Source organism: Xiphophorus couchianus, chromosome 22 (assembly GCF_001444195.1).
Source record: "Xiphophorus couchianus chromosome 22, X_couchianus-1.0, whole genome shotgun sequence".
NCBI classification, from domain to species: domain Eukaryota; kingdom Metazoa; phylum Chordata; class Actinopteri; order Cyprinodontiformes; family Poeciliidae; genus Xiphophorus; species Xiphophorus couchianus.
Window position 1 is genome coordinate 2,834,416 of NC_040249.1, and position 24,978 is coordinate 2,859,393.

General features: G+C 40.6%; 1 protein-coding gene across 1 annotated transcript in view; it reads right to left on the minus strand.

Annotated features, from left to right (window-relative positions):
• Window positions 1-24,540, minus strand: part of LOC114137870 (sprouty-related, EVH1 domain-containing protein 2-like) — a 37,297-nt gene extending 12,757 nt beyond the window's left edge. The window contains exons 1-4 of the mRNA XM_028006703.1: window positions 23,881-24,540; window positions 3,102-3,294; window positions 2,838-3,006; window positions 1,381-1,445 (exon numbers count right to left, since the gene is read on the minus strand). Coding sequence (XP_027862504.1) covers window positions 1,381-1,445; window positions 2,838-3,006; window positions 3,102-3,294; window positions 23,881-23,906 — 453 coding nt within the window. The 5' untranslated portion in view covers window positions 23,907-24,540. The remainder of the gene's footprint in view (window positions 1-1,380; window positions 1,446-2,837; window positions 3,007-3,101; window positions 3,295-23,880) is intronic.
• Between the last annotated feature and the right edge of the window lie 438 nt (window positions 24,541-24,978).

A 24,978-nucleotide genomic window follows, 5' to 3' on the forward strand; every position in this document is an offset into this window, starting at 1 on the left:
CAAAATCTACTTCGCTGCGTCATAAACTCCTGTAAAGTCAAAATTCTTCCAACCCATGAGACCTGAAGGTCTCAAGTAAGGGTCAAGTGAAATTTGTCCTGATCAGCTCAGGATTATTAGAGCTTAGTGATTTGAATCTGATTATTTTAGGATGCATTCACACCAGCTCTGTACAGACCGCGCCGACCAAATTCTAGTTTGCTCACCTAGTTCGTTTGGGTAGGTCTGAATGCGCAACTGTACTTACATGGACTAAAAAAGTGACCTCTGGTTCAACTAAAAACCCAAGCCTCGGTTCAGATGATATGAGCTATATGGTACGATTATGTATGTGAACGCAAGCAGACCAGAGACCGCTTCCAAAGCAGGAAGCAAACTGTAAAGCAAAGACTTCTGAATAAACACAACCAAAATAAATGCGTGAGTCTAGCACTAGCAGGAGAAATGGATTGTGGTCTTTTACAAAAGACAAAAGAAAAATCCTACAACCACTAAAATCTGACACTATTCCATTTTTGTTTACTTCTTTTGAAGAAGAAGAAAGCTGCGCTCAATGTCTTCTTCTTTTTGTGCCGTTTCCTTCAATGATTCTTGGTGCAGCGCCACCACAGGCGAGAGGCGTGAGGTTGATCAGGTTTTTCAATTAGTTTGGTGTGTTTGATACAATGTAATATGAAAGAGAACCGCAGCGCCTGAAAATGTTTCAATTTTGGCCCCCAATTGAGCCGAGTCTACCTTTCAGGCGTGAAAAGACCCTTAGAGTATCAAGTTTTTGAGTTTTTGTTAACATGTGAATGGGAAATTAAAAGAAACAAAACACATTAGGGTTTTTTTTTTCTTTTTGTCCTTGTCAAACATGTCATGTCGTGGGCTTCCTCTTCACATCACACATGCTCCTCTCCGTCCCCCGACCCTGCAGTGGGACCCGCAGCCAGCTCATACCTCAAACTACGATCCCCAATAGAAGATTACAATCTGTGTCGCGTAGTTCCTTAAAGAGCTACTTAGTTGCTTTTGGAGGAAGAAGAGGGAGTTGAAACATCGCCTTGCGTGCTGAATGCAAGAGCTCGCCCGACGCCGAACGCTCTGAAACACGTTGCACAATAAAAGTTGGCTCTGCGACTTCCTCCGCCGATGCTCAGCTCAGAGATGAATCAACTTTGACCCCGTCTAACAAACAGACCAGCACGGTGCAAGGAAACCACAAATGTCCGGCCTGCAACCAGCAGCGTGAATGCGTCGCCGTGCATGAGTGAGATTCCTTTATCGTGCATTTGTCGAGGGGGAAAAAAAAAAACAAAACAAAAAAAACCCCCCAAAGAAATGTTAATGTTTTGGACTCATTTTCTTAGGGACTCTGTTCATTAAAAAAATGCTTACAGTGAAAACATCGTCGTCCCCCAGTTCTCCCTCGTTCTGGAGTGCCGTAGAGGAAGTCGTGGAGCCTGCGGAGAGGGAGACATCGCAGTGAGCAGCTCGGAAACGCAGCTCGATCTTTCATCTTTTTTAAAGATGCACTTGCAGCAATAACCGGCGGTCAGGTTTGACAACTTCTGAACGTAAACTTCCTCATCCTGTCGCATTATCAAAACTTTAGAAAAACTATTTTCGGAACACGTTCCCCCACATACTTTGAGCTCATTCACGTCCTCGCCAGGACCGACCGGTTTCACCTGCCATGTTTTGGACACCGCCCGCTAAACACCTCCAGTCATGAACCGGAGAGGTGTTTTCTCGCCTCTCTGACTTTGTAGAACTCTTAACTTCAACATGGAAGAAATGGACGCTTGTTTAGTTCGAGATACACAAATTACAGTTTTCCAGTTTTCTTTTTTTTTTTAATCTTTGATCTCCTGATACTGATTTCAGCAGAGCAATATTTCTCTTTAAGAACTATAAAGAGAAATTGATATTAAGAGATGTCACACTGTATGAGACGGTTTTCAAATGATTATTGATTATTCAATAATTATTAAACGATTAAGGAGGCAGAATGTTTACATCTTATATTAGCATTAGCTATTGTGACTGTGTGTTTACTCTCGACAAAATGAAGACCCTTAGACCTTAACATAAATTTCCACTCAAAAGTATTGCTGTCCCCACTTTAACCTTCCTGTTATCTGCTAAACTGACACTCTCTTTTTCAGTACTACTCCGAATAAATGACTTAAGACTTAAGAAAATCTAATTTTCTCTTTAAATCACTCGTGTTCTTCCACTGGGTATGGAATAAACAGATGACCATGGTAGAAATTTACCCCAGAAAAACGCCTTGTTCGTGAGATAACATTTTTTATTTACCAAGAAGTTTTGCACATGGTTTTGTGAAGAAACGGCTGCTGAAATCTATACATTTCAAATTTGTAGATATTTGTATCCAGCATTACAATTTATTAATATCAGATTTTTAAAAAACAGCTAATTATTAAACTTAACTAGAGCCATAATGTAGTTTAAATAATAACATCCATTTACAGTCATCTGTAGTTTAATAATAAGTAAAGAACAAATCCTTCATTCAACATAAAATCTATGCTGGCCAAGCCATATAATTACCTAAAATAATAGGTTTTTTAAAATCATGATATTTATTGTTATACCACAAAATATTACGATCAAATTCTAAGTTCACCCACCCCTATTGCCAAATAAGTACTGACATAGCAAATGTTTACCTGCTTATTACAGCCGTGCATAAAGTCAACATCTGACGTAGTCAAACACGCTGAATTAGCATTTTCTTGATTTGCAAAATTTTAAAAGTTTGCTCAAAATTCGCACGAGAATTAAATGGAAACACAGCTTGTGACGACCCACATTCCAGCACAGCGTACCTTCAGCCAGGTCTTCAATTGCTTTGTGCACCCCTCTGTCGAAGGCTCTGGCGTCAGCTGGACACTGGAACGACAGGCCGCACCGCCTGTCCTCCACCTTCCAGTGGTGAAATGTCGGCATTGCGATAGTGTACACTATGTCCTTCTTCAGCGGACAGTCCAGGATCACCTGTGCATCCAGCCAGTAGGGACTCAGCATCACTTCCCGTAGCAAAAACACAAATGTTCAGGGTATTTAAATTATTATTTTTTATTTTTTTTTACCTGTTTGTCACGCAGCCGTTCCCCCCGGATGACGAACTGGGAACTGCTGGAGCCGGAGAGATGCATCACCTCCGTAGGAAGGAGGCGACAGACGCCCACCCGGGTGAGGGCCCCCCCATCCTGAGCCAGCCAGCCGCCGCTCGAGTCGTCTCGCGTCATCACCACCGCTTTCACACGCACGATGTAGCTGTCACTGGACGGAAGGATGAAAGAAAGGTGGAAGATTATTAGAACGGGGTTCTCAATGTGACATTCGTGTTAGTCTCAATCTTAAAATGCTAATTACAGGAAACTGACAATGCTTTAGGAAAAGCATTAACTGATTCGTCATTTGCATCATCATTTGGAAGAAGTCTTTAGGGTTATTAGACGGTTGCTTTGTTAAAGTACAGTCTAGTTTGCTAGTATGTGTTAAGCTGCTTCAAGTGCAAACCACTTCCTTCCGTAGTAAAAACAGAACGACGGGCAAATCAATACAAAAATGCTTTACTTTATGTTAAAGAAACTAAGATAACCCCCCCCCCCAATTATTTCAAATATTAAACAAAAAACATCCTTCAGATAAATTGTTAATATTCAAATTCTGTTTGCTAAAGCTGAAAAGGCTGCAAAGTCAAAGTGGACTTAATGCCACAGAAGTTTTGTGCAGTATTGGATTCACACCCTGACAGACTGTTTGAGGGCGTCGCAAGTCACGACTTTGTTCAGTGCACACTGTGCACTGGTGTTGCACCAGGATAAGTCAGCATTAAACACACACACACACACACACGCCCACCCACACGTTTGTGTGGCTATCTTTGTGGGGACTTTCCATTGACTTCCATTTATTTCTACAGCCTAAACCTAACCCTAACCCTAACCAAAACTCAATTCATACTTTAGTCCTAAAGCTAATAAGCCCATAAACAGCATTTCCCTTGTGGGACCAGGTTTCGGTCCCCACAAGGTAGTATATGTGTCCCCATAAGGTATTACAAACAAACGCGCACACACACACACACACACAGTAAAATTTATGGAAATGTTCAAAATCTCATGGTCAGCAGTCATAGTCTTAACTGGAATATTTCAGAATGACACGAACACAACTTCAAATGGCGGTGGTGAATCTCCTTTGGTACTTGACTTGATCGCATCCCATGTAGTTAACAGACAGTTTGTCGTTTTTGCTTTCTTCATCACGAATTACAAAATTTCAGCGTTGGGATTTTAGATCATTAAGTACAGATACGTTGCAAAACCTGAGGCCAAGCAAGTAACTGAATTTACCAAATAAAACAACCACAAACAAGGCAGTAAGGATGCTCTTTTTGGACTGTAATATTGCAAAACATTTTTATTCCAGACTGCATAAAAAAAACACACACACACAGCTGCTGCTTGGGTCTAAAATGAGTGATAGCAGCTTCCTGGTTTCAATAGTTTTATTCAAAAAAGCCTCAACTTCACCAGCTCCATAGTCACACCGTGTCGCTGTTCATCTGAGAGAATAACACTCAAATTTGCCCAACTAAAGTTTATTCTATGCCATTAAACATATTTTGCCGTTTTTAGAAACACTTCCTGCAGTAGGACTGGTTTATTTCACATGTACTGCAGAATAAGGTTTATTTTGTAATTTTTTATGCACTTTTAATTAGATCATAACTGCAGGGCAAATTAAAAAGATCTACTCTGATACATGTAAAAGGTTTCCCCCAGAAAACTTGCTAAGCCCGGTGGTTGGGCGCTAGGTCAGTCATTCATCCAGCGGCCCGCCATGTTTTAGAGTTAAAAAACGTTTAAAGCAGACAGGAAATTTTAAAATATCGCTTGATAATTATGTGTTATTGAAAAATTGTAAGATCAATACCATAACACCAACAATAAAGTCTTAAAAAATGCAAACATTTTACAAAGACTTAAACAAAAAGAAGCAGTGCTTAGCCTGGTTTGGACACAAGTAAAGCCTGGTGGCCCGCCAGGCTTATACTACACCGAGGAAAACCCTGCGCGTTGCTGATCCCCAACATATTATTATGAAATTGTGGGGGTTTCCTTTTGTGTTTTAGAAGGCAGCTGCAGTAAAACAAGAAATTAGTTCTGTTACTCCAAATAAGGAAGCAGAGCAGGTTAGATATCTAAAATGTTCATCTCTGTTTTATGTCAGTTACTTCATAAGAAGCAAATATAAATGTAAAAGTAAGTTGAAATCAGCACAAATAGATGTTAAAAGAAATAGGATGCTTCTTTGTTTCCACATGCAATTTGTGTGTCCAGCCAATAAACTATTGTGTCTTGGAAGTTAAACAATTTAAATTACTGACAAGTTTAAATATGCCACGAGTTTTTTTCATTATTGTTCTTTATCTGCTGTTGTATCTATCTAATATGTAGGACCTGATTGCTTTCAAGTTATGTTTCAATTAAAGTTTCACATCTGAAAAACACTGAGGCAGTTTGTCATAGCTGTAAAGAGCCAAAACTACGATACAATTAAATGATAAATTCCAAGCACCAAGCCAAGGTTCCCATTGTATTCGGCAAAGGCCACTACCAAATGGCTAGATGCAACAATGTTTTAAAAAATTGCTTTCGAATCGCTAAAATCTTCCAGCATATGTGCAGCTGGTGAAGTGACAGAAATGATCTCTGACTGAATGGTGGACAGAGAGCCACAGTGCTGTACCTCCCCCACCTGCTGCTGCTGCACAGCGCCGACCAGACAACTCAAACGAAGCCACTAAACCTTTTTCCACACTATCAAGAAAAAGAAAATATAGACTGAAAATATTTCTGGTTGCATTAAATCTAGACAGAACGCTGCAGGTTTTCTGTAAAAGCGGCAGAATGCAGGCTAGCAACTCCACTAGCCAGCCCAATTATTTAGCTAAACAGAAGCAGCGGAACAGCAAAACGGGATATCATCAAACAAAAATACTTATTTCAAAACTTGTACTAAATCACCATATGTTTAGTCTATATTATGGAAAGAAAATAAATATCACAGATACCATTGTTATACAGCAACTGTAACTTTTAATATATAGCTATGTTTTTGTTTAAAATGAAGTACATTATATTTTAAATTGTTGTTTTAATTTTTAGTGTTTATACTGTAAAAATTGGCCTTTTTACTCATGATTGTCATACCGTGACAAACTCATATCATTCCAAATTTGCCTTTAAATGTAACATTTGCAGCCCAAGTGCAGGTCTTGGAAACGAAAGTAAATGTCTGGCAAGTTATTTACTAAATTAGCCTAAGTTATGTTTTCAAATCTAAAGGAGTGTTTCTATACTAAAACGCTGAAAAGTCGCTAGGCAACAAAACTAATAACACTAGTAATCAGGGAAATAGTTGCGTTCTTATCCCAGCTACAGATCGTTTAAGTAAGACGACAGCCAACTGGAGCCTGAATCGGACACACATCAAACCAACAAACAAGATAATGCAGCCACAGTTTAGTCTTGAGGAGCACAAAACAATACATGACAAAAAAAACAAGCAGGAGACCGGAGGTGGAGCAGCAAACAACACGAGCCATTCCCCAGCCTTAGCATGACAGCCACCACCCTCACGGGGACACAATGCACATGGTCCCAATCCTCATGAACGACCCGACAATAACAGGATGTGCCTCTGTATATTGAATCGATGCTCTTTGTGTGTGTGTGTGTGTGTGCGTGTGTGTGGAGGGGCTGGGGGGATATGGAGGAAGATATGGGTGGGAGTGAATGGGAGAGGTGTTATATAATTAGCTTGCAGATAGTCCAAAAGATCTAATGCACATACACACTCTCGCACACACGCAAACACAGGTGGCAAAACTGGTTCACCAGCTCCCACCCACACACATTCATAAAAGTGACTGAATGACAGACTGGCTGACTGGGTGATAGCAGACAAACAGCCCATACAGAAAAGCAGCCACACAAACACCCACGTTTGTGCTTTTGTGTAAGGCGCGCATGCATAAAATGATATGTTTTTTTCCATCTAGCAACTACAAGTTGTTTTTTTTTTTTTTTTTTTTTCTTTGCACAATATGGGCGCAATAACTGAAACGTTCACTTAAAAAAAAAAAAAAAAATTTGTTATGAAACAGACCAAACTGGGAGGTTCAGCGGCGTTTACTGGCAGAGGACAGAGTTAGCCATGATGTCGGTGCGCAGGTGGGGTTATACTTGTCATGTGAAAGCACGATGGGCGTAGGCAAAAAGTCATTCAGGTTCCTCTGTGGAGCTGGAAAACTTGAAAAGCAACAAAGGAAATAATAGAAATTTAAAATAGACACCTCAGTTACCTACTTGTGTTTCCATTAATCTAAACTAACTGCAAGCTAGCTTACATTGTAAGCTAGCTTACACTTTAAGCTAGCTTTCTTCCTTACAGTGAAAAGCAACTATCTCAAAGTTCATTGGCTAAATGGCTAAAATTGCTTATAAAAATAGCCCTAATGTGTTATACTTTTAAAATATCATATCTTGACTTCATTATTCCAACTAGAGTGATGTTAGCTTTGGCTAAAATATCTTCCCATGTATTTTAAGGTTGCAGTACATTGAGGCTACTTTGGTGGCAAATGAAGCATTTATGCAACCTTTGTGGCATACCAAAATAATAAAAAAAACAATACAGAGAAAATGTATCCTATTTCTATCAAAGGAATAAATAGCCTTGCTCCAGGCAACTACGATGGATTATCACTATATACCTCAAATAAAACCACCAAAATAAACACCTGAATCCAGCTATAGAATGAATAACACCCCAAACATAGAGCTCATTTTCCAAATGTGCAGGCCAAATCTGAACAAGGCCCATATGCGGCCAGAATTAGTTGGCCCACATGCAGCTAAAAGAGTCCAAACACCCAAAAACCAGTCTTCCCTAGTAATTACCACTGAACCAGAGCTCACCAACCACCATTAGAGCACTCCCACACAGACTACGTCATTATATACCGACTACATGGGATTGATGAGATCACTTCTAGTATTGCAGAAAGAGAACGATGATGTGTTCTTCTGCTTGAGCAACAATTTCTCCATTAACTCCTAGAAAAGTAGTTTATAAATAACTAGCACAATGACTGAAAAACTACACAGCAGAAATGCAATCTTTTGCATAAGCAGTGACAAGAAAAAATACAAGTAAAATTTTGTTCTTGCCTAAGAGCTTCTAAAAAAAAAAGAAAAAAAAATGGCCTACGCTTGCTTTTATTTTAATTGGAAAATGAACAAGGGTTCTGCCTGGAGTTCAGCACATTTATTGATGCTCCTTCAGCATCCACTCAGTAACTCTCACTGTTTTTTAATGACCCAATATTTCTAAACTGTAGCTGTGTTTCCATTACAAACGTGCGCAAAATTTTTCAATATGCCGCTAATGCCAGCAAATTAAAGAAAAAACAACAACAACAACAACACAATTTTACAATTGTGGTGTTTCCAGTAAATTAAAAAAACACAATTAAAATCACACTGTAAGACAACATTCACCCACTACTTCTGGTTGTCTCCGTCATCTGGTTGTTGATCATGTTACTGTTTAGCAAAAATAATACACTAAATTTGATAAAGCCGAGAAACCACCCGACGCCCTCAGGTGGGTTTTGGGGCGTCGCGTGCTGCGGTGGTCGGAGGGTGCGCCCCGTATGCACCACAGAGCTGCAGACTTAAGAGTCCCGTCCTCGGCTCGGTATCGTTCCCACGTGTCTTTCCACAGTTCTCTTTGTCTCCTTCCTGTCGAAATATTGTTGAATAAAGGCCACTGGTGCCAAAAATATATACGTGAAAAAAAGGGAGCTTTTTTCTGTTTAAACTGGCATTTTTCCATTCAGTTGCTGTTTTGTTTGTAATTCCAGTTTGCACAGTTACAGTATATTGCTAATGGAAATGCAGCTGTGAATAAGACTTTCTTGTAAGTAAGGAAAAAGTGTAGATACTTCCTTCAGCCAGCTGGCAGGCAGTGTGCAGTGACAGTTAGAGGAGAGGCAGCGTAGCGTTATTCTTTACAACTTAAGAAAACTCTAGAAAACTGGCACTTTTTTAAAATGAATGTTCAAAATGGCAATTTGACTGCAGTAAAATCTTATTAAACCAGCTTGCTCCGTACATTAAAGTAACTCAAGACGCAGTTACTTTGAACTTCAAGTCATTCATTCGTTACTTTTGGCTCTGTAAAACTGCCATAGAAAATGTTTGCATTTGGAAATCCATACTGTTGCCTTTACATGACTCAGACACACATGACGAATCCAGATATAGCGCGACAGCATCCAAGCCATCCGCATGCAGAAATAAACACCAAATTCTGCAATAAATAGACACATGTGCTTTCAGATACACGATCCAGGCTATCAGCTCTCTGAGATGAACTCGTCACATTTTGGTCCGTCTTGTGACCCATGTCTAGCGCCCCGTCTGCCGACAGGCCCTGTAATCTGTGGTCGGAACACACAGACAGCCACAACCAGCAGCAGAGCGCTGCTTTAATACCCTTGGAGGAGACTAAACATCTTGGCACAGATGCACTCACACTAACATTTAGGAACTGTGAATCTAATTCTGTCCATGTCAATGTTGCATGAAGCGCTGATGCTGGAAAGAAAGAAAAAAAAAAAAAAAAAAAGGGCCGACAGCCGCTTTGAAAGAAGACGACCGATGCGCCGAGGTCGTCCATTCATACAGATTCCAGCATGAAAAACATCTTAGTTGATCACTTTTAACCCAGCTTTAAAGTGGCTGTGAATTTTACTTGGCGTCACGACCAAATGTGAGTGACGACTCAGTTCGGACGGGCGATAAGAGGGGAGCTCACCGCCTCGCAGATAACAGCGGCGAATCCGTGAGTCGTGGCCTTTTATAATTTATTGTAAGCCAGCAGGACAAAAGTGCAGGGTGTGTCAGGCAACCGTGTCCTAAAAAGGCTCGCGCACGTCCAATCGCCAGCCGTTATGCATTTGTTGCAATGCCACTTATACTGCATATCAAACAATAAGTCATAAGCGCAACAGCCTGGAATACAAGCCTGAAGTGTCACTAACTAGAGCCCCAAACGCTCTCTGCTGAGTTTTCAAACGGCGATATTCTTAGCTATGTGGAACAAAGCACTGAAATAGTCGAATGTGTTGGTTGCTAAACAACACATTTGTCCAAGTTCATCTGAAAATAGCAGATGTGCTAAAAGGACCTACCTGGGTTTACCTGACCCATACCGATTTCTACTTTACTTTGAGATTTGGACTCAGAGTAAATTTGTGATATGTCCCAAACCTTTGTTTGATCTTTTTTTTTTTTTTGTGACAAAACTCCTTCCCTCCTTCCCCTCAGTATTTCTGCTGGCGACTACAGTCAGAGTCAAACCAGAGAAAACTTTCTTTATTCTCTCACTGGCTCATTATGAGGTTCATTAATGAAAATGAAAAAGCAAAACAAAACATGAGAATTTCAAGAAATAACTGGAAGTTTAAATGTCTTGTTTTGTTTAATCTTTTTGACCTTTAAGCTCTTACCTGCTAGGAGACATGAGGAATGTTGGCAGGCTTTTGGAAATAACAATATTGAGGTAAGGATTTACATTCTCTAGATGATAAACTTGGAAACCTTTGATTTTGTGATGCTAAGATAGCTAATCACTAACATGCTAATGCCATTTTAAAATGTCAACTCTGTTTTTTTATTTTATTTTAAAAACCTGTCTAACAATTACTTTTTTTCTCTGATACACATACATACAATTTAATATTAGTTCCTAATGAGAAATCTGACTCCTAATGATCGGTGTGGTCGAACCAGAGTTTGGTATCTGTTAGCGTTCACCGTTAGCTGTTTGCTGGCAGTCTTCAGTAGGAATTGTTTCGCTTCAATTTCTCTCATTTGACCTACAAAAATACTAAAGCTAACATAACTTTGACCAAAAAAAAAAAGAAGAAAAAAAGCCCTTTAGCACCAACAATAAGTTTATCATAGATTCAACAGCTTTCCCCCTCTTTTTGCTTAAAGACAAATATGATAGATTTGCGCGATCAAGTTTGGAGCTCGACTCTTCCTTTGTCCTCCTCATACGAGACGGAAAGCATTGGATGTAAAATTAGTTAAAAAAAAAAAAACTGCAGGCAGAGGCTGAAGAAAAGCTAATCGAGACCACTTTAAAAATTTTTACAGAGCACGACTGCACTTGAAGCGTGACACAAAAACATTTAGAGCTGCTTTATAACTCTTTCACCATGCCCACTTTATATTTATACACAACAAACAGGCTATTGAATGTGCTCCAGAGTTAAATGGACCCTGAGAAATCCCCCCTTTGTGCAAGAGGGCCGTAATAAAACAGTAAACGGGGCTTGGAAGCCGGCTTGGAAAGGTGTGGAATCCAGCTCATGTGTGCCAGATAAATGGGCCGGTGAGGGCAGTCCAGCCATGTGTGATAAGGGTGGCTACACTTCCTGTGATAAAGAATGACTCGCCACGCCTCTGCATGATCAACAGCGCCACACACACCCCTCTCTGCACACAGTATGCGCTCTGTCTGCTGCAATCAGGAAGTGACTGAAGGGCACTTCACAATCAGGATCATTTCATTATTGGTTTGTTTTTCTGATGTCCTGAATGCTCCCAGTCTCACGGCATTGTGTGATGCTCCTGTGGCGAAGGCACTGCAATGCATGGCGCGCAAACAAAATAAAATGAAAATAGAAATAAGCTGCCGCAATGCTTCCAGATGTTTGAATTTGTTCGTTTTCTGACTTATATGAGTCTAAACTTTGATGTCTTTGGTTTTTTTTCTCAATTAACTGCTACTAGTAATTAGACCAAGTAAGGATGAAATGTTCTTAATTTGATTTGTTTATGCTGAAGGACAATTCGCCGCTTGTTGGTTAGAAGAGAGGATTCGTCTGTTCTACCTGATCTTTTTAATTTCATTACCTCTCATTCAGAGAGACAGGAAGTGCGGGGTTGGGCCCTGGGGGAGAGGTGAAGAGAATTCATTCACAACTATTGACGCGGGCGCCTCCTGGGGGGAAGTCTGATCGGCATTCTGTCAATCAGCTGCAGTTATGTGGAACGTTCACATGTCCGGCCAGCACAAGGCTCGAGCCGCTGCTTAGGCCCAGTGCGTCAGTTGATATGGGAGCGGCGTTAACGGATAACACGCCATGCCCGACTGGCCAATCACGGGGCGAAAGCACCGAGGGCGCTCTGATCAATTAGTCACCGATCGTTATGGGTCTATATTCCCTCCGAAACAGCGAGGGTGGTTAAAGATCCGCAGAGGAAGGCGACCAAGCCATTCCTGAAAACATTTTTCGTCGAAGTTGCAGGAAATGGCATTCGGTCGTCCTCTGTAAGTAACCAAACAGAGCCTCTCCTTCGCATATTTTCACATGCTACATCTGCGGTGGTTTATTTTGTGTTACAACAGAGTTACATTTTCAACAGCTCCGCAAACAGACGCTACCCTCCGCAGATGAATGGAAATAATTAGAGAGCACCAAGAAATCGGCCGGTCGCCCGACTGACAGGCTGCTGGGGAAGTCAAAGAATCTGATCTTCAGTGTTTTAGTTGTGAAAAGAAGACTTGGTTAGCCACTTTCAATATGTATTAGTTTTGGAAGCAGGAAGCAGAAAAATACAAGAAGCTAATTCAAGGAAGTTGATTTTTTTTCCCTCTACTTCTTTAGTCTGTAGGTCATTAGGGCTGCAAGACAGGGAAAATATTCAGTAAAGACGTTTTAACTTTAAGCTTTCAACCACATAGTGTCTATGTTCTGAAGGGCAAACACACAATGAGCCATTTCACAGTTAACACTAACTGTGTTAATTGCTAAAAAAAAAAAAAAAAGTCGGCTGTAGTCATTTTGTTTGTTTTAAATGAGTAAAACCATGCTTTACAACGACCGGTGGGTCCCCTTTATACTCAGAAGTCAGATTTGTTGTGGAGCAACCTAAAGATTAGCATTTGGTACGGCTCCTGTAGATGCAAAATATCTGTTTGAAAACTTGCTTCTTTTTGTGCTTTAACACATAAAACAGAGAAATTATTACGGGATTTTATTGCTAATAGCAGTTAGCAACGCAACAATTCAAAACTCTGATTGTTTTCCCAACTTGCTACTAGAACAAAGCGAGTCACTCCCAATGCTTGCACAAATGGATTGTGATTTTGCTTCTGCTCCTAATATGAATAGGTAATGAGTGTTCAAATCAGAAAGGTTAAAATAAAATGTTGTTTTTATATGCCGTTATAGCTTTCAATAGGAAATCTGGCAGATCAAAGCTTTGCCAAACCGAGAAAACAAAAATCAAATCCAAAATTCTACCAGTGCATCTTTAGAGTTACATCATTGGCATAAATTCCTTATTGAGAAAGCTTTATGTATCTTCTACATATTTTCAAAAAATCTGGATGGTTTCGGGTATCTTCCTCAAAGACACGTCACAAATTCATCATGACTATAAATGTTGCTCGGAGCATAAACAAGCTTCACAATTCATAAATTAGGTAGGCCAAAAAGTGAAAACCACTGATAAATAAATCAAACTCCTGTCTTTTACACCTCTGTGCAATTGTTGGTGCTCAGCATTGCTCTTATAACTGTACTTCAAAAGTGGCAGCCCCTCCAGTTAACATGAACTCTACTGAAACTAAGCTGATTGGTCCTAAACCTCTTACAGACCCTCGATAAAGCCTCCCATCCGCTTATTCTTAGTTCGACTTAACGCTTTGGGCTGAGTGAAAGTGACGAGCGAAGGGGGGTAGGGGGCGGGGGGGGCTTTCTAATCCTCTTTGCATCTTTGACAGACGTCCAACACAATGTCAGCCGGAGGTGTGTTTGATCAGGTGAACTTCGTTTACATAAACTGTCAGATGTCAATGGTTTATCTTGTAATTGGACAAACTGTGGCGCATCAAGCCAACTGAAAACTATTTGCATGATGAACACTAGGAAGCCTGTTCACTCAGGGCTTCCCCAAACGAGGCACATCGGGATTTTTGCAGCTACGCATGAAAGGCAACAGCAATATTAGATGTTACTTTGCCCGAATTTGTTGCAGGTTGGAATCATATATCACAACATGTGATATTTATACATAACATTCTCAGAATTAATTTAACTCTTCCTGAAACAAATGGTGTCGACTGGAGCTTACCAGAGGCATTGCAAAGACTGGGCCTCGAGATAAATATGCTGTCACACTGGCTATATAGTTTTGTATACTGTACCCACTGTACTTTTTGCATGACTTCTTCTAAAAACACATGTACTGCCACCAACTGTTAGTTAAGGAGGTAAACTGTAGTCCATCCAAATGATTAAACCCATTTTGAACATTTGGGTACAAAATGGAAACGTCAAGAACAAAATTCGTTCTACCTACGTTGACAGAAAACTAAAGCTATCTTCTGTCTACTGTAATAAACTTTGCCCAACACTTTGCCCACTCAGCACTTACCAGCAGTAATCACCCCTGGTTATTTGATCATTTTCGTTATTTCACACTATTCATAAAAAGGGGTTCTTTAAACATTAATGTTATTTAATTTGTCATGCCAATGATAAACCAAAATACCTATCATGGTAAGAAATTTAATCTGATAAAGACCCAACCCTATGCTCAACTACTAAAAGAAATAAACAGATAACACAATGACTAAGTACACAAGAACAAAATTTGATGACGAGCATAAAAAGAGAGTAGAAAGTTACAAAGTAGCAACATGTGGGTCTGAAGTGGAGCCATTACTGGAGTGACAAGTCGACTTGAAGTCGTATTCAAAGCAGCAGTAAAAACAAATGGTTAGCGTTGATGCTATGATTCATTGCCCTTAAAAATTTAATAACCCCAACAACATTAACACAAGGACTGTTTGGTGGAGATGAAAAGCTAAAAACACTAATGTTAAAACCAAGCTGACAAATAAACCATTTCTTTTTGTTACTGTTGGGGGGGAAATAAATATGTGCAAGGAATGTTTCCTCGGCTTTGAACGCCTTATAAATTAAGGTCACCAACACACCCTCAAGCTAACTATGGTGTCACACTAGCTAAAGAACTGAAAGTTCACAAAGTTCATTCAATGGGGAGAAGAATGGGAGTTATCTGCAAACAGCCTCTCGAGTCGTCATACATACGGGTTCACCAGGGGGAAAAGACACACGATGAAGTGAATGAATACTCGAGCTATTATAATCTTGGTCATCCAGTCAGCTGATGAGCAGAGATTTAAAAAAAAAGGGAGGGGGGGTGTGAGGGGAGGAAAACAATCCAGGTCCATTGTTTGGTGTCCTGATATAAACAGCTCGGACCATTATATGGCCTAAAGGCTCTGGAGAGCAAGCAGCGATGAGCCTCTCTGTGAAACACAGGAAACACTGGGGAAAGCATCTGTTCCATGTGATGCGTGCGTGCACACGTGCACCAGCGGAGGGGGAGTACAGAAACTTAAAAAAACATACCGAGGGCTCTGCAAAGGAAGCGGACAGGCTGTATGTGTTTACGCGTCTGATTTTGACACGTAGCGTTCAATGCAGCTCATCACTTCACCGTCTGCAGATAGTGTAAAACGAAGCCACGCGTCTTTAAATACAGTCAAAATGTGACGCCGTGACAGCGGCACTGACTTCATGCAAGTTGTTGGTCTTGAAGGCTTTTCCTGGCTCTTCTAGATTTTTAGAACTCACCCAGGTTGACAAACTTGGTTACCACGAGATATTAAGAGAGACAAAGCAGCGATTGGGCCTTTGCAATGTTCCATAGAATACCGGTTCAGGTCGCAGTAACTTAAAGGTGTGCTTCGAGAACTTTTCGACATTTTTTTGGCCTTTTATAGGTTGTAAAGACCAGTGATCCCAAATAAACTGTTTTATCGGTAATGGAAAATTGAAGGGGGAAAAAGTAAAATATGTTGCAATAAAATGTTAACTTCTACCGCGGCTCATACATTCATTTGCCAAAATAGTTTAAATCTTTCTGACGGCAATGTGAAAGACGGTTTCTTCCTCCCTGGTCTGCTCTGTATTTGACGCCATCCAACTTCTCATTGGCTGTCTGCCTGTACCTGCTGAACAAAAGCATCCCCCACAGCATGATGCCCACACCACCTCCGTCCGCAGAACGGTATGTTCGGAGTAAAATACACTATTAGCTGTTCAACACACATCTCTGTCTGCAGGTGTAACCGGGTTGTATTAGCAGTTTCGTATGACCCAGAATGTGCTCTGTAGCAAAAATAGTTCACATATCTGTCAGTGAACGTCCTGAAAGCCGCCATGTGCAGCGAGGTGACTTCAAAATGCAGACCCCTTCTCTTGATTTCTTCTTCCCTGGTATTCTTTTCTTTCTTTCTGGTTGTACTTGTAAATAATGTTTGGCTATATTTTTATATTTATAGCCTTTCAGACCGGCCTTCTTGCAGGCAGTGTTTCATTGTGCAGGTAAAACGTGTTTCCACTTCCCACATGACAACAATCAATCAATCAATCAATCAAATTTTATTTGTATAGCACATTTCAGCAGCAAGACATTTCAAAGTGCTTTGCATCATTACAAACACAGAAACACAATGCAATATAGAATCAATAATTAAAACAAAGCATTAAGTCAAGTTCCATAATTGATTACATTTCAAATACAATTCTAAACAGGTGGGTTTTTAGTTGAGATTTAAAAGAAGTCAGTGTTTCAGCTGTTTTACAGTTTTCTGGAAGTTTGTTCCAAATTTGTGGTGCATAGATGCTGAATGCTGCTTCTCCTCGTTTGGTTCTGGTTCTGGGGATGCAGAGCAGACCAGAACCGGAAGACCTGAGAGGTCTGGAAGGTTCATACAACAACAGCAGATCTTTAATGTATTGTGGTGCTAAGCCGTTCAGTGATTTATAAACTAACAGTATTTTAAAGTCTATTCTTTGAGCTACAGGGAGCCAGTGGAGGGACTTTAAAACTGGTGTTATGTGCTCTATCTTCCTGGTTTTAGTGAGAACGCGAGCAGCAGCATTCTGGATCAGCTGCAGCTGTTTGATTGATTTGTTGGACAGACCTGTGAAGACGCTGTTGCAATAATCAATATGACTGAAGATGAACGCATGGATGAGTTTCTCTAGATCTGGCTGAGACATTAGTCCTTTAATCCTGGAAATGTTCTTCAGGTGATAGAAGGCCGACTTTGTAACTGTCTTTATGTGGCTCTGGAGGTTCAGGTCAGAGTCCATCACTACTCCCAGGTTTCGGGCAGCACCACTCACCTCAACAAGATGTTGAGGTGAGTGGTGCTGCCATCAAAATTTGATTCATAGTACATTGTTGTTCTGTTCAGTAATATTTTTTCTGTTCCTACCCCATAACTTGGACATTTAGATACATTTCTTTTTGTGAAGTTATACTTATGAACCAAGTTAACAGCAACACCACAATCATCCAACATGGCCGCTCGGCCGGTGGGTAATATTCTCCTGAGAAACGGGACTTGGAGCGGTCAGTCTGTGACATGACGGTTTTTCTGTTATCGCTCTCCGAAAGACGACATTGTGTCCGAACTACCTTAGCACAACGTGAATAAACTCCGGTTGCTACAGAAAATTAGCTTATTTCAGCTAACTTGAGTACATTTATATTGACAATGTTGATCAAATCTGCGGTATGTAACTTTTACAAAAACATTTTTTTTTTTATTTGTTAAAGCTGTCACAATGTCATGATGGTGTAGTATGAGACAAACAATCTGTGAAAAAAATTGCCGCTCTTCCACCTCCCACTGCTATTATCGTCTGAAGAAATGCAACGCTCCCGGTCAAAAACAGCCAATCAGAGCCAGGAGGAGGAGCCTAGAGCTGCCAAACATGCTTGTGTAAGCACTGCTAAGGGAAAAGGAAAAGCATTTATCCTTCGTCATCAGTAGCTATGCTAACTAGCCTTAGACCTCTTGGCAGTCTATGTTGTGGTGAATCAGCTGCAGACTGACTTATACTGTCATGACATAATAATTTGAACAAATGTGTAAAAAATATATATTTTTTAAAATAGAAGTTACATACTGTAGCATTAAGATGCATTGAAAAATAAAATCTGGATCAAAAAGTTGGATTTTGGGCCCATCTGACCAGAGCATTTTTATCTACTATATACCCTACAAGTCTTCTTGCAAACTACCAATGGGATTTTTGTTATGGCTTTCTTTCAACAATGGCTTGCAGCATCATATCAGTTTCCAAAAGGGGCGAATCATTTAATCATCCATCTATGTCCGGTTTTGGTGACGAGCTTTCTCACTCCTATCAGGTTTATTGAAACGTTAATATCGGATTCAGCTAAGTTGGAAAAACGGGGAACAGGACAGTCCTGCAGAGGGAACATACAGGTCGTCTGACTCCTCGCTGCTGCGTTCACCACTTCGTGACTGCTTTTTATTTCAGGGACGGATTCGGTTTCAACTCTTTGTCGACCTTAGCTGAATGTCACCGAGCATCTCCTGTCCAATACTGGCTGTGCACATGATGACTGGGCAGTAGCTCACACCAGATCAATACGTCCTCTGCTCATAGTGTTACTCTCTGTGTACAGGGGGTGCGGGGGGATGCAATGCACCCTTATAATGAGTAATAACTGAGAAGAGAAGAGGAACTTCCAAACCTGGGATATGACAAAGATAACACATTAAATCTGTCAACATTACAGCCCAAGCAGGTCGTAAACAAACGCGTCAACAACTACACGGCAACACAACAAAAGGCAGATAATGAACCGCTGATGTCGCAAGAGACTGAGAACTGTTACCGAATACTGACATCATAAAAGAAATACGTGACACCACGAGTATAAACGGGTGTGTCTTTATGTCCTGACCCGACATCAAACCCATAACTGGCTTTACTTCAGATAAAGAAACCGCATTACACAAAATAGATAATTTTTACGACGACCGCTTCCGACCAGCCAAAAAGATAAAGATAGCAAGGCTACAACCAACAGTAAAAAGCACATTAATAATCTTAATAGATACTGATATTATATTTTAATCTTTTTTTTTTTCTAGTAAATCGCTGTAGTCCAATAAAATTAGCTCAGACTCGCCTTTACAAGTCAGGAATAAGCCCAACAGATAACATTCAACTGGGAGACAAAAAAACTGTCACAAGATGAGAGTACACTAATGTTACGAGCTGTACTTGTTCACTGCATATATTTTCATGCAAAAAAAAAAAAATATATATATATATAAAAATATATATATATACATATATATACTGTATTTCCAAAGTGGTTATGCACGTTTGTATTTGTCGTCAGGGTTGTGGTTTCACAGTCATGTGAAAAAAAGTCAGTATGACCTTCAAATAAAAAGCATCAGCTTCAAATTATAGGTAAACCCAAACCCGGACATGAGATGCTTTGACGACGTTTACCCAAACACTTGGCCAAAAAGTTACGCCGTAGTACGGCCTTTAAAGCTTCTGCCTTAATCAGAACCGGGTCACGCCAATCAAACTAGCTTGTTAAGTCAATTATATATATTCTAATCTGATTCTGGTTCTAAAACAAGTTTAGTTTCTCATGCCAGTTGGTAAAAACTTTTCAGTCAAAGGAAGCCAAGATGATTGCCTCAAGTCAGAAACTTTGCAGCAATCCCTCCTCCTTGTTGACCTTGTGGCGACACCGGATAGTTGATTGCATTGAGTCACCAACTCTGCTGTAAATCCTCACACTGGTCATCCATTTGGCAAAAGAAAACTCCCATCAACTCAAATCTGGTGAGAAATGCCCCCCGTGATTGTAGGGGTGGGCAATATGGACTTGAATATTGTTTTAATACAATATTTTGTGGTACTATTGTGATAAACAATGAATGTGTCAGGCTGTGGCAACATGAAACGGCAACCACAGCCCCACAAAAACAAATAACGGTCTTGATAAACATATTCATTTGTAATGCGCTTCTTTAGAACACCGGTCACATAAAGAAGCGTGATTTCTGTCACTAAACTCCACACAGTAGCTGCATTTAATCAAAATTTCAAATTAAACCATATTTATTGGTACTTTCATTGAACAAACAGTGGAGAAAATAGTAAAACTATCAATCCCGATAACTCGGATAGCTTTTAAACATCATTAATTGAAATTGATCACAGCAACGATAAATTGGAATTCTTATCATGATGAGAAATGTATCACAATAAATGATAAAAGATACGATAAATGTCCAGCCCCACGTGATTACTATGAAACTCTTGGTTCCACTGCTGGTGACCAAAGACATTTCAATCCAGAAGAATTGTGCCAACTATTCAAACCTGTTTCTGTATGGATCTGTTATGGGTAACCATTTCCAGAAGCTTAAATGCAGTAAACAACATTTGTCAAGTGTAGCCAAATGGTTCCGACAGAAATGTCTTAAAATACTTTTGAACAATTATGAGAGACCTGAGGATAGAAGTGCAAAAGCAGCACTGGTGTTGCCATCCAAAGTCACCCAGCCGGGTTCTTTTTAAAGTTTCCAGGGTGTGGTTTGGTTTTGCACATTAGTGGCGAAAGCAAACTTTATCAGCAAGGCCATAAAGGTATCGCCTGCAACAGGAAATGATCCAACAGCTTCAGGGAGAGATTTTTTGTTGTTGTTGTAATATATTGTGACAAATGTATGGCCTCTATCTTGCCGTAGGACTTGGGTGGGGACAGAATCAGATGTGGGACTGTGCAATGAGAGGTACACTGAGAGAACCGAATCAATAAAACTGATGCAACAATTTGCAAACATCAGATGGTGATACGTATATAATCAACCCCTCTGAATAAAAATGGTTAAATTAACTGACTTCCAACCAACTTCTCAATATTATTTAGACAAAAATGGTTTTAAGTTATAAATTTAGATTTATTTTTCGCTAATGTGAATTGTCCTGTGTGAAAAAGAAGCCGAAACAAGAACAGATTTGCGATTTAGGCATTAAATGTTAATATATAAATACAATTTTCAAATAAATGTTATGGTGGTCGGATGTTAAACATTTTCCTTGACAGCCACAGCTAAGACAAATGCTTCAGGATTAAGAAGTTTGGTTTCTAACTTGCTAACAATTTAGCATTCGCGCTGTTAATAAACTAGCTACAGCATGAAATGCTACTGACACCATTAAAAAAAACCTTCAAAATATCTCCCATTAAGGTGGCAATTAAGTTTTTTCTCAACAACCTTGAATAAAAATAATTAGCAAAAGGTTAAAGAAGCTCAGCACACTAGCATCTTTTTCTTTAGCATTAGCGTTCAGGAAAATATGTTACCAAAACCGTAACAGATTTTTAAAATATGTACTAAGGTAGCATTAAAACCTATTTTTCCTGACAACCACGGTTAAGGTTCTCTATGAACTCTAACATTAGGAAGCTTAGCTTGCTAGCATGTTTGTCCTCAACATTTCATGTTGCCAAGCTAGTTACAGCTGGATAAAAGCTCATAATATTTACTAAATAAATAGAAGTAAATACACTGAGGAGACAAGGTGATTTGTCTGACTTCTATCATATTTTCTATCTGAAGGTTAAAGTCCTTTTTAATGAGACTCCAGGTACAGTGCCAGAACTAAAATATTATTTTTTTCTGGCTGCAGAGCACAAAGTTTCACAGTGTTCACCTCCCACCTTTTGCTGCACACTGCTGGTCAGCAGACTGAGAGAAGGCTACTACACTGTTCTTTCACAAACAAGAAATATGAGTTTCTTCTGGTCATGAAAACCACAGATAGTGTGTGTAAGCTAACTCCCAATTCAAGGGTTAGTTGTATATAAGTTGGGAGAATTTTGACCATTCCAGGCAGTAAGCAATTAAAAAAATACAACGCAAGACGACGCCCCAAAAACACGCACAATATGTGAATGTCGCGATACAGATATCACTTGCTATGGATAAATCATTTTTAAAAAGTACTTCTACTTTGCAAATAGACCTCAGATAATAACTAGTTTATCCATCTCAACAACATGGCTTTATTGAATAAATCAATTCTGGCTAACACCTGCTGTTTTCACAAAGACCTGCCTTACTCTAAAACATTTTGTATTGTATTAAACTAGAAGGGCCATGGGGAGCCTGAACATAGGGTGCTTAAATTATTAGCTCACATTGACTCCAGTCCAAGATTTTCTTCACCATATGCATATTGTATACATTGTGTGATATTGAAACCCTGATCCATTTGTGACATTAGCAATAGTAAATACAATTTTACTTTCGCTAGAGGTTATCTTAGCATTAAAAAAAATATCACCCCAACCCAGTCCTTGTTTCAAAACAGACTTGATAGTGTTTTGTTTTGAACTACTCTTCTTCCTGAAATAATTGTACCTGATCATTATTCTATAAAACACGTTCCTGTGTGAAGGCAACTACTACATGTCAGTAATTTTCTACTTCCAAATTTAGTAAATTTCGAGTATTAGTAGAAACTAGAAATGTTATCTACATATTGTATTTTAACTGTATTTTCTACTATTCAATACCCTCCCAAATTCGTGTTAATATAGTGCCGACCGGTGCCAGGTTACGTACTCGGGTTTCCCTGTGGGGTCGTAGACCGGGGAACAGACACCCAGACGCGGGGCTTGTGCTGACTACAGCACGGCCGACAGGCATGAATGGGGACTCGCTGAAGGTTAGAGGGCTTTTATGAATGAGCCGCCGTCACGCTACCGCAGCGCAAACATCCCCCCCCCCCCCCATCCGGTGCCCTTCGCCCTTCCAGCCCCCGCCAACAAATCAGCCCAGGCAGGCATTGCCACCGAGCAGCCTAGCTCAGACGAGAGGAAGAAAAAGAAAAAAACCGTCTAGTATAGTTTTTGTGTCGCCTAATATGAAAACAGCTGGTTAGGGGTAAGCGTTCGGCTTTAACTGGTGACCCACTGGTGCCGTGTAAACAGGTCCGTGGGCCTACACACACACACCGAGCTACATTTCGCAGAAGGCGAACGAGCCCGCGTGGCGGACAGAAACGAGCCGCGACGACTCGAATCAACCCGAATCCGACGCTGGATTTTCCCTCTCTCTCTCTCGCCTCTGAAAGCCAGCCGTCGTTTACAATCCCATTTAGCCTGCTAATTTTTTTTTATTTTTTTAGAATTTTTTTTTTATTTTTATGAATGGAGCGCGGTAGGCTATGCAAATGAGGGCGATTGAGAAAGAGATGGCGGATGGGGCATATCGGATATCTCTTATCCGGTGAGACTTCCCCCTTCGGTTGAAAGCAAACACACAGATGTGACCAAACAGCAGAGAGAAACGGGGGCAGAAAGAGAAATGCGGCCGTTACACCGTAACAAACCGTGGGCCCCCCACGCGCGCTGCCGTGGCTGTGTTTCTCTCTATATTTAAAGCTCGTTAGGCGCGTTTGAGTTCCTAAGTTACGTTGCAGCAGGGCCTCACTCGCTGCTCTCTCGCTTGAGATCCTTTCAGAAAATGTTTCCGATCCACCCACGCTTATTCCCCTCCTCCTCCTCCCACTCTTCTTTCTCTCTCTCTCTCTCTCTCTCTCTCTCTCGCCTTCTTTAGGCTGTTTTCTAGAACATAATAATATGGGGCGGAGAGGGAGGGGGGGGGGGGGGCACCGTAAAAAATAAAAATAAAACAACAAAAAGAAAAAACACAAACGCAACACACAGCCGATGCACTAAAGACACGAACGGTTACGATTAAAAGGGAAGTACAGCTTTGCAAGGAGAGTTTTTGCACATTCCACCAAGTTGCTCCAAGCAACTTATAAGCACGGGGGAGAGAGAGATCTTTAAAAGCTGCATTACTTACTCGTTTGGGTGTGTTTCCTCTATCATTTTTTCGTTTCACCTCAGGTAATGTACCACGGCGGTTGCATACTTTTCACTCGTCATTCTTTCGCCTCCGATCCTGTGTCCAATTCCGCATAAATCCCCCCTGCGCCTTTGTGCGAAGTGTCGGCTCTCAGGCTTTGCCCTCGACAGTCCCTTCTTTTCTTTTTTTTTTTTCCTGAAATCCTTTCCTCCGCTGAAGCCACGCTGTTTTCTCCTGGATCCCAGAAGAAGAAGGAATAAAGGACCTCCTCTTCTCCGTCTGGAACTTTAATACCCAATCAGTGGATAAACGCAGGCTGCACTGGCAATTTCGGTTGCCGAATCTAGCTCCTGATTCTCTCTAACCCCCCCACCTTCCCCAAACACACACACATACACACACTCACACACACACGCTCGCGCGCGCGCAAACTCGCTCGCTCACTCCCTCTCACACACGCTCCGTTTTTTAAGTCCTAAGGCGCATGTTTTCACCGACGACTCCTCTTCCAGTTGTGCGTAAAAAAAAAAAAAAAAAGAAAAGAAGCGCGTCTTTGCTGCTGTTGCCGAGGGGTGGCCCCGCTAGAGCCCCATCTCTCACTACTCCATGTTGGATTGCAGGCGGCTGAGCTGCTCCAACGACGCCGGGGGGAGGAGAGAGAGGGAGGCTGGGGGTGGAGAGCGGAGCAGGGCGGAAGCGGTGACGTCGTGCTACATTTTGGTGGAGGGCCCAAGACGGCTGCAAGCTGTGGCCTATAGTGGCCCTTGATAAATGCAACAACCCCCTCCCTCCCTATTACACACACACACGCACACCCACGCCCACACACTCCTTGATCCTTGATTTCAAATCCGGGCATGTCTCATATCAAAACTCTTAGTTCAAGTACAAGCTTGGTCTTAAAAGATAGACTATTGAGTGGGAAATTGTGGAAAGGGGTGATTATGTATGGAATGCCCAAAGTACCAAAATTTTCTAAACTAAATAAAATATATGCGAATGTTAAATAAATATGTAATTAAATAACTTTTTTAAAAATATATTTAATCAATAGAATACAGTTTGAAATAAATAAATGTGTTTTTAATAATAGTT